The 15,176-nt window shown below is 49.4% G+C and overlaps 1 protein-coding gene across 13 annotated transcripts in view; it reads right to left on the bottom strand.

The window, feature by feature from the left end:
• DEPDC5 (DEP domain containing 5, GATOR1 subcomplex subunit) overlaps positions 1–15,176 on the bottom strand; it is a 151,952-nt gene that overhangs the window by 38,312 nt on the left and 98,464 nt on the right. For 8 of the 13 annotated variants that reach the window (XM_051826696.3, XM_051826700.3, XM_051826703.3 and 5 more), the window contains 2 exons: positions 11,300–11,408; positions 6,256–6,321 (listed from right to left, as the gene is read on the bottom strand). In XM_051826696.3, coding sequence (XP_051682656.3) covers positions 6,256–6,321; positions 11,300–11,408 — 175 coding nt within the window. The remainder of the gene's footprint in view (positions 1–6,255; positions 6,322–11,299; positions 11,409–15,176) is intronic. The other 5 variants (XM_051826701.3, XM_051826702.3, XM_089323426.1 and 2 more) reach the window with 1 other exon arrangement.

Below are 15,176 nucleotides of genomic sequence, written 5' to 3'. Positions count from 1 at the left end.
TGTGTGGCACAACAGTCACGATGTCACTTGGGACACCAGCATCCCATCTTGTCTGGGCTTAAGTACCGGCTCTGCTTCTTCAGAGCCCAGTGTCTTGCTAACGCACACCCTGGGAGGCAACAGATGATGAATGACTCAGGCACTTGGGTTTCTGCCCTTAAACGTGGGAGACTGAGCTTGAACTCCCAGCTCTTGGCCTCAGCCAGGCCCAGCCTCGGTTTTTGTGGCCATTTGGGGAGGGGACCAGCAAATGGAGAATCTATCTGTCTTCTTTGCTTTCAAATTAGTTAATTAATTAAAATATACACATGAGGGGCCAGCGCTGTGGTGTAGAGGGTAAAGATGGCATTGGTGCAAGTCCTGGCTGCTCCACTTCCAGTCTAGCTCCCTGTTAATAGGCCTGGGAAAGCAGCAGAAGACGACCCAAGTACTTCAACTCCTGCACCCACATGGAAGACCTGGATGAAGCGCCTGGCTCCTAGCTTTGGCCTGGCTCAGCCCCAGCTGTTGCAGCCATCTGGGAGTGAACCAGTGGGTGGAGCATCTCTCTGTGTGTCTCCCTCTCTGTGACTCTGCCTTTCAAACAAACAAACAAACAAGTGCACATGACAGACATGGCAGCCACCCTCTCAGGGCTTACATTCCGTTGGGGAAAGAGGAGTGTACACAAGATCCCAGAGATTCCACAGAGTGGAACTGTGAGAAAGTGCTGGAGAAAGAGGCCCTGGGGCTACGCAAGTCCAGGACACGGCACACGGTTAGATAACCAAGAATTAGCCAGACACAGAGAGAACAGCTCAGAGGAATACTGTGTGCCAAGGCATGGCAGCAGGAAGAAACCCAGCACCTACAGCAGCTGCTGGAGCCTGAGGGTGAAGACGAAGATGAGGATGAGGATGAGGTACAAGGTGAAGCCAGAGAGGGAGGCGGGGCCTCAGTGAGGCAGGAGCTTTTAGGTCACGGAAGGATTTCAGTCTTTATCCTAAAGGAAAGAAAGCCATGGAAGGCTTTAGTCAGGTGAAGTGGGTTAAACCAACATTTGCAACGTCAATATTCCATACTGGAGTGTCAGGGTCCTGGATGCTCTGCTTCCAATCCAGCTTCCTATTAATGAGCCTGGGAAGGCAGAGAAAGATGACCCCAAGTGCTTGATTCCTTGCCAATCATGTGGGAGACCCCCTGCAGAGCTCCCAATTCCTAGCTACCACCTGGCCAGCCCTGCTGGAGTAAACCAGCAGTTGGATGAGCACTCGCGCTCTCATTCTCTCTCTCTCTCTCCCTGTCACTCTGCCTTTCAAACAAATATGTAAATTAACAACAACAACAAAAAAAAGAGGTGACACTAGAGGCAGGGGTGGGGAAAACAGATTGGAGAGGACCAGGATGGCGACAGGGACACTACGCAGGGTCCAGATGCGAAACGGTCACTTGAACTGGGGGTGTGGCAATGGAGATGGGAGTAGAGAAGAGATGACACTGACCATCAAGGGCTAGGGTGCTGAGAGCTAGGCCTCCTTATGAGAGTCACTGCTGGGGACCTGGGGGGCAGGGGGACCAGAGAGAACCCAACACTGGCTCCTGCCTCATGCGCAGGGGCCTATCCTGGCCAGCATGTCCCTGCAGGCTCCCAGCAGTGGGAAGAAGCCATCATGAGGCTGACTTCCGGGCAAAGCCTCACTATCAAGTGTTTTCTCATGCCCTTTAAATTCTTAGTTTGCGATGATAAAAGTTAGTCCCCAGAGGACAGGATACAGAGAGGAAGTGTACCTCTGCTCTTGATACCAGATAGAGAATGACACATTCATTACCGTCAGGATGATGAATCGGATGTAGCACAATGGACCGTGTTCCAAGACTGGTGCATAGCTCCATGACCCGGAGCCCTTTAGGCACGGCTGTCTGTTTTCATTTTATAGTTACTTCCTTCGCTTAGCAGAATCAGAGTCAAGGCTGATATGCCCTCCCCTTGGACAAGAACCTCTTCTCACTTAAGAATTGTACTGGAGAGAAACCACAGGCAACACCCTTGTGACTCAGCCAGAGCTGAGGCTCAGGTGGGTCATCCCAGAACGGCAGGGCCGGAAGTGGTAGATGTCTTCTAGTCCATACCCACTGTCACACGCACACTCGAAAGAAGACAGCTGACGGCCCGCTCAAGCTCATTCACTAGTTTGTACACCTGTCCTCCCGTCTCTGCCCCTCTACTACCTCCGTCACCCACACTCAGAGGTACACGTGGAGCATCACTCTCCCAGGGTCTGAGCTAACCACAAACAGGCTTCGACCCATTTTACTCTCACAATAAGCTTGTAAGGGGCACGCGGCTATTGGTCCCATTCTAATGATGTGAAACCCAAGGCTGGGAGAGGCTGGTGCAGTTGCTACTGAGTTCACAATCACCTATGGACTGACAGGTGGCCGGGTGCCAGAGCCCACACTCTGACAGCCTTTTCACATTTGGCCCCTTTCTCCTGGGAGCTCACCGCACGGCCTGGTACTTTCTCGTCCTGGAGTAGGGTGGACAGAACAGATAGCAGGGAGAGGGAACAGGCACTGATACACAGATCCCTCGTAAGCAGACATCACAGCCTGGCATCATGGTCATATTAGTCCTAATCACGGCTGGTTTCCACTGTGTACCCGCTGCACACCAAGCTCCAGGCCAGTCACTCACGTATCTCATTGGTGCTGCATGTAAGCTTTAGAAGAGTGTTACTGAGTTTCCAAACGTGAGGGTACTTCCAAAAGGCTGTGGAAGCACGGAATTAGAAGTATGAGTTCAGGGGCAGGCGTTTGACCTGGCGGGTTTGTGTTCCAGCTCCACTCCCAGATAGCTTCATACCCAGGCAGACCCTGGGAGGCAGCAGGTGACGGCTCAAGTAGCTGGGTCCCTGCCACCCCCCTGGGAGACCTGGGCTGAGTTTCCAGCTCCCAACATCAGCCCCGGCCTGGTCCCAGCCATTGTGGGCACGTGGGAAGTAAAGGGGCAGATGGAAGTTCTCAGGAGTGGGGGGAGGAGAGAAGGGGAAGAGGGTGAAGGGAACGGGGAGAGGAGAAGCATGAATTTATTATTTTGCTGCAAATTTTCTTCATAATTCATGGAAAATGTACATTGTAACAAAAAACGATGCATGGATTTCAAAACATTTTTGGAACCAAAATAATGTCATACTTTTAATTCTATTAACATTAACTTTTGGAAGTCCTCCTCATATAGAAAGGCTTTCTAGTCAGCGCCGTGGCTCAATAGGCTAATCCTCCGCCTTGCAGCACCGGCGCCCCAGGTTCTAGTCCCAGTTAGGGCGCCGGGTTCCAGTCCTGGTTGCCCCTCTTCCAGGCCAGCTCTCTCTACTGTGGCCCGGGAGTGCAGTGAAGGATGGCCCAAGTGCTTGGGCCCTGCACCCACATGGGAGACCAGGAGAAGTACCTGGCTCCTGGCTTTGGATCAGTGCAGTGCGCTGGCTGCAGCGAGCTGGCCACAGCAGCCATTGGAGGGTGAACCAACGGTAAAGGAAGACTTTCTCTCTCTCTCTCTCTCTCTCTCTCTCTCTCTCTCTCGCTGTCCATTCTGCCTGTCAAAAAAAAAAAAAAAAAAAAAGAAAGAAAAAGAAAAAAAAAGGAGAAAGGCTTTCTAGTTACTTTTTCATCATTGAAATGCAACTTAATAGCTCTGATTTCAGTCCCTTGAAATTTGTTGAGAATTGTGCATGATTTCCAATCCTGAAAACTAGTTTATGAGGAAATTTTATTTTCATTTATTTTTATAAATGAGGAGACAGCTCCCTGTACGGTGCTGACACCAAGATTTGAAAGTAGCCTTCTGGGGGCCAGTGCTGTGGTGTAGCAGGTAAAGCTGCTGCCTGCGGTGCCGGCACCCCATATGGGTGCCACTTCAAGACCCAGCTGCTCTACTTCCAATCCAGCTCTCGGCTATGGCCTGGGAAGCAGTGGAGGATGGCCCAAGTTCTTGGGCCCCTGCACCTGCATAGGAGACCCAGAAGAAGCTCCTGGCTCCTGGCTTTGGATCAGCCCAGCTCCGGCCATTGTGACCATTTGGGGAATGAACCAGCAGATGGGAAGATTCTCTCTCTCTACCTCTGCCTCTCTGTAACTCTGCCTTTCAAATAAATAAATTTTTTTTAAAGAAAATAGCCTTCCAACTCAATGAGCTTTCTCCCCAATTCTACACTGCATATTAGAAAATAAAGCAAATTTTATGTTACTCTGCCACAATAATCAAAACAAACATAAACAAAAGGAGAGAAAGTACAATTTAACTTTGAGTACACGTCTTTTTAATAACACATCTAGTGGGGAATGAAAACTTCATCCCTCCCCTGAACCTGATCTCAATTTGTGGCTTTCATAAGTCTGATCTTTATTTTTAATCTCAATTGTGAGAACTCATCCACTTTTGCTCCCCCGGCAAATTCCATCACATGAGTGCATTACTATGTTATAGGATTTGGTAGACAACTCTCCTCTAGCTCTGCTGATAATTCTTGTGTTAAATTCGAATCCAAGTCCCAAACTGTTCACAAGAGTGCCTCTCGGAAAATAAGGGAGTGGAAGGATCAGCTAAGTCTATTTTAAAACAAAGATACGGGGGCCAGTGCTATGGTGCAGTGGGTTAAAGCCCCGGCCTGCAGCGCCAGCATCCCATATGGGCACCGGTTCAAGTCCCAGCTGTTCCACTTCCGATCCAGCTCTCTGCTACAACCTGGGAAAGCAGTGAAGGATGACCCAAGTCTTTGGGCCCCTGCACCCACATGGGAGACTCGAAGTTTCTGGCTCCTGGCTTCAGGTCTGCACGGCTCTAGATGTTGAGGCCATTTGGGGAGTGAACTGGCAGATGGAAGACATCTCTCTCTATGTCTCTACCTCTCTCTGTAACTCTTTCAAATAAAATAAAATAAATCTTTACAAAAACAAAACAAAAATAAAAACAAAACAAAGACACAGTATATGCCTCTAACACATGATTCAGAGATCCCGACGGGGATTTGCCCTGGGCCACACTGCTTACTGTGAAGACGCAGGTGAGCCATCCAAAGACTGGCACACACAGCCATGGCAAGCTCTGGTCTCCTAAGAAAGGGAGGACCCCAACGTTAACCAAATCCTCACCTGCCCCTGACACAGGGGGCTGGATGGCGGAGGAGTTCGGTCACTCCCTAGCTGAGTGCCTGCTGACCAGCTAATGTCTTCCGATCTCAGTTCCCTCATCTGGAAAATGGGGTAATGATGCCTCCACATTATAGGTGGTTGTGAAAACTTGGGCAGCAGCTGACGGAGTGGGTTCTCAGCAAATGCTGGTTTTCTCCCAAGTCCCATGCTCCCTACCCTGCACCACCCACTCTGCATTAGTCTGTCTGACTGTTTAAGATTCTCTAACAGGTTCTCTGTAACTAACTCAACTTCGTATACTACCTACAGGCCTCAGTGAAGGGCGGGGAGCCCCGTTTCTCTTCACCTAGGATCTATCAAAACAGTAATTACTAATGCTAATTACAGAGCAGGTCGAGAATCCAGCCTGGGAATCCTGGACCTAAATTCCCACTGCAGTCCAAATGGTATAAAGCACGACTTCTTTCCCCCTTAATTTCTCTACTTGTAAAATTGGCAGCAAACTTTGAACTCTTAAGTTATGTTGTAAGGATGAAATAGGATGATAATTCATGTGGTTGCACATACTAAGTGAAGAAGGCTTGGGAGGCCTTCGGAGATCTGTTCCAAACCCTTTATTTGACAAATGAGTTGAACGAACCCAGGGGCTAAGTGAGCTGCCCAGGGTCGCACACCATTAGCCTATGACGTGGTGCGTGGCTGCTAATAAATGCTTGCTGTTCTTCACCACTTCCTGTCACACGGTTATAAATTTATCTGGCTGTGCTGGGAGGAAAAAAATAAGTCTCCAGTCCTCAAGTAATGCTGCTTATAAAACCCACAGGGGAAGACCTGCAATGCAGTGAGAAATCCGTGACAACGATGTGAAACAGGCAGCAATGAGACATGCTTGAGTCAACGCTGGTGGGCTTGTTTGTTCTCTTACAGCAATCTCTCCGTACCCCCTCTTTCACCACAGTGAAAACCGTGGACCAAGGAACGTCCACTGCAGAGAACAGGCTGCATCTCAGCTGCCCCTCCGACTCGGTCTCAGCCCGATTCCATCTGTTCAAACAGAAGGCCAGCTCATGGCTTCTGCTAGGAGAGCCGAGGCACGTTTGGGCTGCCAAGCCCTGGAGTTTGACTGACCTGAGGGTAGAAGGCGGACGATGCCGTGCGTGGGCTGCGGACAAACTCCATAAAGAAGGCCCCGTCCTGAAGTCAGAGGAGGAGGAAGCAGCAGCGGCGGCAGCAGTGGCAGCAGCAGGTGCAAGGAAGCAAAGAAATGCAATGTGCACCAGTGGTTAACCATTGGGGGAAGGAGAGGGGGGTGACAAACGAAAGAATAAATAAATAAATAATAAAAACAAGGAGGGAAGGAGAGGAATATGGACATATCGGGAGAACTGGGGAGGGGGAGGAGGAGGGGAGAGAGAGAGAAAGATCCACCCGGAAAGACAATATCCCAATGCAAGACAGGAGCAGGCATGCACACCTTCTCGGGCAGAATCTCCCATCCGTGTGGGAGAAAGCACCTGAGCTAGAAGGTGTGCCCAAGATGCCTCAGGTCTCACCAGAGCGTAGCTTGGTTGCTTTTGCCCTCCTACATAGCTCTGAAACTCCTTCAGACCTATGTCAGGGAAGAGGGAAAGGCCGTGGGGCAGCTTGGTGGGGACAGAGGGTGAAGGCAACATCCTGGCCTCCCACCTGGCTGGGTGGCCAGCAGCCCCCTTGGAGAAAGACACTGAGGCATGAGAGGGTTTTTTTTTTTGTTATTGTTGTTATGGTTTTTTTCCCTGTTAACTAAACGTGGCAGCCAGATGGGAGAAGAGGATTCAATGCAGGAAATGTTCTTGCTAAATCTTCTGGGCACGCGGCGGGTACAGAAGCAGCCATACCTTCTCCTCCGCTGGTTGCCTAACAAAATCACCGGGAAGCCAGACACACAGGGTGCCAGCTACGCAAGCACTTATGAAGGGTTCCCCGAAGCTGTAGTCCCCTCATTACCCTACCCTTCTGGGGGGTGCATACGGCACTTTCTGTGTGCTTGAGTCTTAGGGAAATTTACCACTGGCACTTGATATATGTCAAGGCCCCTGCCTGGAACTGCTGAAATACTTGGTTGCCCTTTTTTTACCAATACTCCTGCCACTTCCTATGAGCTACTATGAAGCCAAGTAACAAACCTTGGAAATGTGTGGCTGTGAAGATGCAGGTACAGGCGCCAGCCAGCCTACCCCACCCTCGCTCCTGGGCATCTAACATGAAGCTGCCTGGAGACGGGTCGGGCACTTCTGAGCATGTCCATGGGGCTCTTCACTTGGGCCATCTCATAGCATCTTTGCTTCTCCCCAATGACTTGGGCATCTACCTCCAGGCTACTGATGGCTGCTAGATGAGGAGTTCAGTGTCCAGTCGGAAGATGAGGAGAGCGATCTAAACAGCTGTTTAATATTTGGTCTTTGGTGCACTTTAATCTTAATTTGTGACGCCACACCTTCTCTACTTTTCAGTCTTGCCCTTGGCACTGGGTGTGGTCCTCAAAGACGGCAATGAGTAGAGGGCAGAGCTGGTGGGCAGCACACGAGGGACTCATGTGCATCTCATTTACCCCATTTGTGCTCCTTCTCTGCCACAACACATACCAGCAGAGGAGCTGCTGATGCTCAGCTTTGTGTACGTGCAAGAGGTGAGAAGATGCTTTCTGGACCAAAAGGTTGTTCTTCACACACACAGACTGTTTGAGGGGACTATCGTCACTCATCCCCTAGAACAGAGGTGAGCCAACTCTGGCTGCAGGCCAAATCTGGCCAGCCACCTCGGCTTCTACGGTCTGTGAGCCACGAATGGGCTCTTAGAATTTTAAAAGGTGAGCCGGCGCCGTGGCTCAATAGGCTAATCCTCCACCTTGCGGCGCCGGCACACCGGGTTCTAGTCCCGGTTGGGGCGCTGGATTCTGTCCCGGTTGCCCCTCTTCCAGGCCAGCTCTCTGCTATGGCCAGGGAGTGCAGTGGAGGATGGCCCAGGTGCTTGGGCCCTGCACCCCATGGGAGACCAGGAAAAGCACCTGGCTCCTGGCTCCTGCCAGGATCAGCGCGGTGCGCCGGCTGCAGCGGCGGCCATTGGAGGGTGAACCAACGGCAAAGGAAGACCTTTCTCTCTGTCTCTCTCTCTCACTGTCCACTCTGCCTGTCAAAAAAAAAAAAAAAAAAAAAAAAAAAAAAAAAAAAAGAATTTTAAAAGGTGATGGAAGTGCCTACACAACAGCCTTATTTTGCCTCCTGGCCCACAAAGTCTAAAATATGTATTTGAATTTCCTGACCTCTGGTCTATATGGCCTACAGGTTGCCTACAGTCTAAGTTGATACCAGATTTCAATCCGTTCATTGGAAGGTCTAATTCTAGTCATTTCTGCTAAGGAAATAATTAGAGATGTGGTAAAATAATTATTAAGAGTATCTCCATGGTGGTATTTTTTTTGGAATTGTGACATACAGAATGGTTTTAAAAATGAACTACCAAGGCCGGCGCCGCGGCTCAATAGGCTAATCCTCCACCTAGTGGCGCCGGCACACCGGGTTCTAGTCCCGGTCGGGGCGCCGGATTGTTTCCTGGTTGCCCCCATTCCAGGCCAGCTCTCTGCTATGGCCCGGGAGTGCAGTGGAGGATGGCCCAAGTCCTTGGGCCCTGCACCCCATGGGAGACCAGGAGAAGCACCTGGCTCCTGCCTTTGGATCAGCGCGGTGCGCCGGCCGCGGCGGCCATTGGAGGGTGAACCAACGGCAAAGGAAGACCTTTCTCTCTGTCTCTCTCTCTCACTGTCTACTCTGCCTGTCAAAAAAAATTAAAATTAAAATTAAAATAAAAAAAAATGAACTACCAAACGGGTGCCATGGCTCACTTGGCTAATCCTCTGCCTGCAGTGCCGGCACTCCGGGTTCTAGTCCCGTTTGGGGCACTGGGTACTAGTCCCAGTTGCTCCTCTTCCAGTTCAGCTCTCTGCTGTGGCCCAGGAAGGCAGTGGAGGATGGCCCAAGTGCTTGGGCCCTGCACCCATGTGGGAGACCAGGAGGAAGCACCTGGCTCCTGGCTTCAAATCAGCGCAGCGCTGGCTGTAGCAGCCATTAGGGGAGTGAACCAACAGAAGGAAGACCTTTCTCTCTGTCTCTCTCTCACTGTCTATAACTCTACCTAATAAAAATTTAAAAATAAAAAAATGAACTACGAATTTGTTTTTAAAAATCAGAAACCATTCACATTTTAAACAAAAAAAAAGTTGTAAATGAAGGCATATTGATAAGATGAAATATTATGTAACTGTTGTAAAAATCATGCTTTTGGAAAAATACTTAATGACATTGGAAGTTTTCATGACATGGAATAAAATAAACACGGGGATGGATATACAATATGGCCACAAGTTTGAAAAAAAATAAAAGATAAGCACACTTCCAAAAATTTGTGTGAAAAAAAAAAATGGAATTAAAAGATGTTTGCGGGGCCGGTTCTGTGGCGCAGTGGGTTAACGCCCTGGCCTGAGGCGCCGGCATCCCATATGTGTGCCACTTCAAGACCCAGCTGCTCTACTTCTGATCCAGCTCTCTGCTATGGCCTAGGAAAGCAGTGGAAGATGGCCGAGGTCCTTGGGCCCCTGCACCCATGTGGGAGACCCGGAAGAAGCTCTTGGCTCTTGGCTTCGGATCAGCACAGTTCCAGCCGTTGTGGCCAACTGGGGAGTGAACCATCAGATGGAAAACCTCTCTCTCTCTACTTCTCTCTCTGTGTAACTCTGACTTTTAAATAAATAAATAAACCTTGAAAAAAAATGTTTGCTTTGGTGCAAAAAATAATTGAAATCTGTGCATAGTTTCTTCATAGTACACCTTTCCTATGAATGTTTAGAAGACCCCTCACGTATCTATTGAATCTCCTCCACCTCCCAGTGCTAGAGACCAGACGTGACAGTGAACAGTCCCCTCACCCTACCACAACAGTGATCTCAGAATCTGAAATCCCAGGAGAAGGAGTTGACATCACCAAGTCTATCGGTCTTAAAAGACACAAGAAGCCTGAACTATGGTGTCTTCTGTCTCTACTGTGCTTAGTACTCCTTATAGATTCCTAACATCTTGGGTGTTGGTTTGCTTCCCCCTCCAAGATGCTCCCATTTCACTGTACTTCTCGGGAATCTAAGAGAACTGACAGGGATTTCACTATCAACAAAGAGGGAGCTCGGGGCTGGCGCTGTGGCGAAGTTGGTTAAGCATCTGCCTGCAGTGCCAGCATCCCATATGGGTGCTGGTTCGACTCCCAGCTGCTCCACTTCCGATCCAGCTCCCTGCTGATGGCCTGGGAAAGCAGTGGAAGATGGTCCAAATGCTTGGGCCCCTGCATCTATACAGGAGACCCAGAAGCTCCTGGCTTCAGATAGGCCCAGCTCTGGCTGTTGCAGCCACTGGGGAGTGAACCAATGGATGGAAGAGGAAGACCCCTCGGCTGGCACCGCGGCTCACTAGGCTAATCCTCCATCTGTGGTGCCGGCACCCTGGGTTCTAGTCCCGGCTGGGGTGCCAGATTCTGTCCCGGTTGCTCCTCTTCCAGTCCACCTCTCTGCTGTGGCCCAGGTCCTTGGGCCTTGCACCCACATGGGAGACCAGAAGGAAGCACCCGGCTCCTGGCTTTGGATCAGTGCAGCAGCGGCCGTAGTGGCCATTTTGGGAGTGAACCAATGGAAGGAAGACCTTTCTCTCTGTCTCTCTCTCACTGTCTAACTCTGCCTGTCAAAAAAAAAAAAAGAAGAAGAAGAAGAGGAAGACCCCTCTCTCTGTCTATAACTCTACCTCTCAAATAAATAAATAAATAAATAAATCTTTAAAAAAAAAAAAAAAAGAAGAAGAAGGCGGCGCTCTTGTGGATGCTGCTTCAGTAGTTTTCTAGTCCCCTCTGGGAAAGCTAAGAACGTCCCTGCAGAAAAAGCAGGTGGCCAGTGTCCAAGCCCAAGGCAGATCTGGGGCCTTTACCAACAGGGTTCAGCTTGCACTTAACTAGACGTCAGCTTCCTGACCACTGCGAGCAAGAAAGCTCCTGGATAAAAGGGCTCCGGGTAGAACACACCCCACCGCTCAGCACACCGGTCCTGGATTCGAAGGGTTGTCCGTTCTGCCCTCTGCACCGGGCCTCCGGCCTCCTTTACCTTTCGTGGGCTGTCCACGTAGGTGGGAGTCATGGCAACGCTGCCGCTCTCGGCTGGCTGGGCGGCGCTCTTCCCCCCGAGCACGGCCGCCTGCTGGTCTCCCAGGCACCTGGAAGGAGGACGCACATGTGATCGCAGCTCGCTCAGAGCTCCCGGCAGAGCATCAGAACCAAGACGGCTTCGTGGCTGCCCTCGCTCCGACCGGCAAGTCTGCCTTGCTTCGCCTTCAGCCCCTGCACCGACCCTGAAAAAACCCTGAATTTCATTCATTATCCTGAATAACAAGTCCTCCGTGGTACGGCAGAAAACAGCCCGATTTAAAAAGCATTTCGGCGGCATCTGGTGCTTGCTTCCTGTTTTGAAAAGGAAAATGACCTCGTTTAAGTGACTCCCTCCACGAACGCCATTCTCTAAGTCCTCTGGGAAGACAATTTTTCTCTCTTTTTAGTCAATACACGAGCTAAAGCATATTCTGAAGGCTGGGAGTGCTTAATGTCTGGTATAAACTAAATAGCAGGAAAGATTAACTTTCTCTATATTTCTAAGGGATTTAGGCTAAATCACCCCAACGTACATGCTTACATCCTCCTCTCCCTGCACAAAACACACAAATTTAACAGACATCTTGTAGCATAAGACAAGTATGGTTTTCTTATGACACTGCAACTCATCTCAGTTCTGAGATAATATATATTCACCCCTTCACATTTATTTTCCTAATTTTCTATTCTAAAATTAGCCACTTAAGCTTAAGTTACATTGTTTTACTGTATCATTGTGCTTCTTTAAAAAATGCTTACTTATTTATGATTTTCATCTGCTTGAAAGGCAGAGTGACAGAGAGAGGGAGAGAAAAAGAGATATCGGGCCGGCGCCGCGGCTCAATAGGCTAATCCTCCACCTTGCGACGCCGGCACACCGGGTTCTAGTCCCGGTCAGGGCGCCGGATTCTGTCCCGGTTGCCCCTCTTCCAGGCCAGCTCTCTGCTGTGGCCTGGGAGTGCAGTAGAGGATGGCCCAAGTGCTTGGGCCCTGCACCCCATGGGAGACCAGGAGAAGCACCTGGCTCCTGTCATTGGATCAGCGCGATGTGCCGGCCGCAGTGTGCTGGCCGCGGCGGCCATTGGAGGGTGAACCAACGGCAAAAGGAAGACCTTTCTCTCTGTCTCTCTCTCTCACTGTCTACTCTGCCTGTCAAAAAAAAAAAAAAAAAAAAAAAAAAAAAAAGAGAGAGATTTGCTGTTTCACTTCCTAAATGCCTGGAACAGCCAGGGCTGAGCCAAGCCAAAGCCAGGAGCTAAGCACTCCATCAAGGTCTCCCACGTAGGTGTCTTGCCCAATGGCTTGGGCCATCACCTGCTGCCTATCAAGATGCATTAGCAGGAAGCTAGACTGGAGGCAGAGTAGCTGGGACTCAAAGTGGCACTCAGATATATAATGTGGCCATCACAACAGCAGTCTAACCTGCTGTGCAATACCACCACCTCTTTATTTTTGTTTGGTAAATTTCAGAAGGGTCACATGATAGTCTTAAATCCTAAGTTATTGCTGTAAGATAGATAGACAGACAGACAGGCAGGCAGACAGACATCCTTCGGTATCTGCAGGGAATGAGTTGCAGGACCCCTAATGGATACCAAGATCCATGTATGCTGAAGTGCCTCAAATAAAATGGCATAGTACTGGGGCCAGTGTTGTGGTGAAGCAGGTTGAGCCGCTGCCTGTGACGACGGCGTCCCACTTGAGTCCCAGCTGCTCCACTTGTAACCCAGCTAGCTCCCTGTGGGTACGCTTGGGAAAGCAGCAGAAAATGGCCTGAGTGCTTGGGTCCCTGCCACCCATGTGGGAGACCTGGATGGAGTTCCAGGCTCCTGGCTTTCGCCTGGCCCAGCCCTGGCTGTTGCAGCCAGCTGAGGAGTGAACCAGTAGATAAAAAATTTCTCTCTCACTCTCCCTTTCTCTCTGTAACTCTGCCTTTCAAATGCGTAAATCTTTTTATAAAAAAAATAAAATGGCATAGTATTTGCACATATACTCCACACATCGTCCAGTACACTTGAAATCATCTCTAGACTACTTCTGATACACAATACAATGCAAATGCTACGCACATAGTTGCTATGCTATGCTGTTTAGGGGTAAAGAAAATATTCTGTACATGTTCAGTACAGATGTCATTTTTTTTCCTGAAGATTTTTGATCTATGATTGGTTGAGACCAGAGATGCAGAGCCCATGGATACAGAGGACCAATTATACTGTGTAGCAGACACCACGAGGTGGGGCCCCAGTGCCTGCACGGCCGCCTGGCTGCCATGACTAGGGGTGTAGTCCAGGAGGCTCTGCCGTCAGTCCCCTCAGGGACAGTCCCAGCTGTATACTGTACAGCAGCCTTCTCTGAGCCCATACCCCTCCCCTGGCCTTCCCATGAATGAGGGGTGTGTGTGTGTGTGTGTGAAGGCCTCGGCATGTTGTCCCAACCTAGCTCATCTCTGACGGCTGGGTGTGAGATCACCCAGGCTGTCTCTGGGCCAGTGATGCAGTTCAGCTTCTGCCTGTATCCACTCCTGTTTTTGCCCCCTCCCTCTCACAGGGGTTGAGCCCATTATTATTTCCTTAATAAATACCCTTCATGCTGTACTCCACCTTGATCTAGGTTCCCCAGGAATCCAATCTACATTTCTTATCTTAAATTCTGACATTTTTGCTTCTGATCATGTAGCAATCTCCTATCAAGGATTAAAATCTGTTTCCATAGTAACATGCTTCATTCTCTTAGCATTTTCTATCATGGAAAAAGCCAACATACTTAAAGAGTTAGTATACTGAATGCTTACATGCCCAGCCACATTTAAACAGCTAGAGCCGGGGCCGGCGCTGTGGCATAGCAGGTAAAGCCACTGCCTGCAGTGCAGGCATCCCATATGGGCGTCAGTTTGAGTCCTGGTTGCTCCACTTCCAATTCAGCTCTCTGCTATGGCCTGGGAAAGCAATAGAAGATGGTCCAAGTCCTTGGGCCCCTGCACCTGCATGGGAGACCTGGAAGAAGCTCCTGGCTCCTGACTTTGGATCGGCACAGCTCCGGCCATTGCAGCCAATTGAGGAGTGAACCAACAGATGGAAGACCTCTCTCTCTCTGCCTCTCCTCTCTCTGTGTAACTCTGACTTTCAAATAAATAAATAAATCTTTAAAAGAAAAAATAAACAGCTAGAGTCAATCCTGTTTCATCTATCTGTCCTATCTACTTGTGCCAATTATTTTGAAGCAAAACTCACACATGGTATTATTTCATTCATAAATACTGCAGTGACTCAAAGAGAGTAACTCCTTAAAAAACATGACCACAATTCTGTCACTGTATTTAAATGTTTAAACATTTTCTAGTATCAAATGTTTCCCTAGGTCTCTCCTCAATCTTTTTATACTTTCTTTGCTCAAAACGAGAGTCAATTAAGGTCCCTGCTTTGCAATAAGCTATGTCTCTTAAGTCTCTTTATCTTTCCTTATCTTTGCAATTTATTTGTTCAAGAAACTTTAGGGTGGTTTAGCAGCTAAGATGTTGCTCGGGATGTCCCAGCTCCGCTTAACGATTCCGGCTAATGTATACCACGGGAGGCAGCAGGCAAGGACTCAAGTAGCTGGGTCCCTGTCCCCAACATGGGAGACCTGGATTAAGTTTCCAGGTCTGGATATTGGCTTGGCCCAGCTTCTGCTGCTGTGGGCATCTGTGGTGTGAACCAGTGGATGAAAAATCTCTGCCTATTTCTCTCTGCCTTTCAAAGAAAGAGAAATCACTCGTTTGTCCTATGTGTGTATAGCCCGGATGTGTAGGTTTGTGTCCCTTTATTGCTTACATGTTCCTCTGTGCCCTGTACTTC

The sequence above is a fragment of the Oryctolagus cuniculus genome, chromosome 21 (assembly GCF_051225735.1).
Source record: "Oryctolagus cuniculus isolate XC-2025 breed Fujian yellow rabbit chromosome 21, ASM5122573v1, whole genome shotgun sequence".
NCBI classification, from domain to species: Eukaryota; Metazoa; Chordata; class Mammalia; order Lagomorpha; family Leporidae; genus Oryctolagus; species Oryctolagus cuniculus.
The sequence above is the reverse complement of the archived record's forward strand: the minus strand, read 5'-3'. Positions and strand labels throughout refer to the sequence as shown.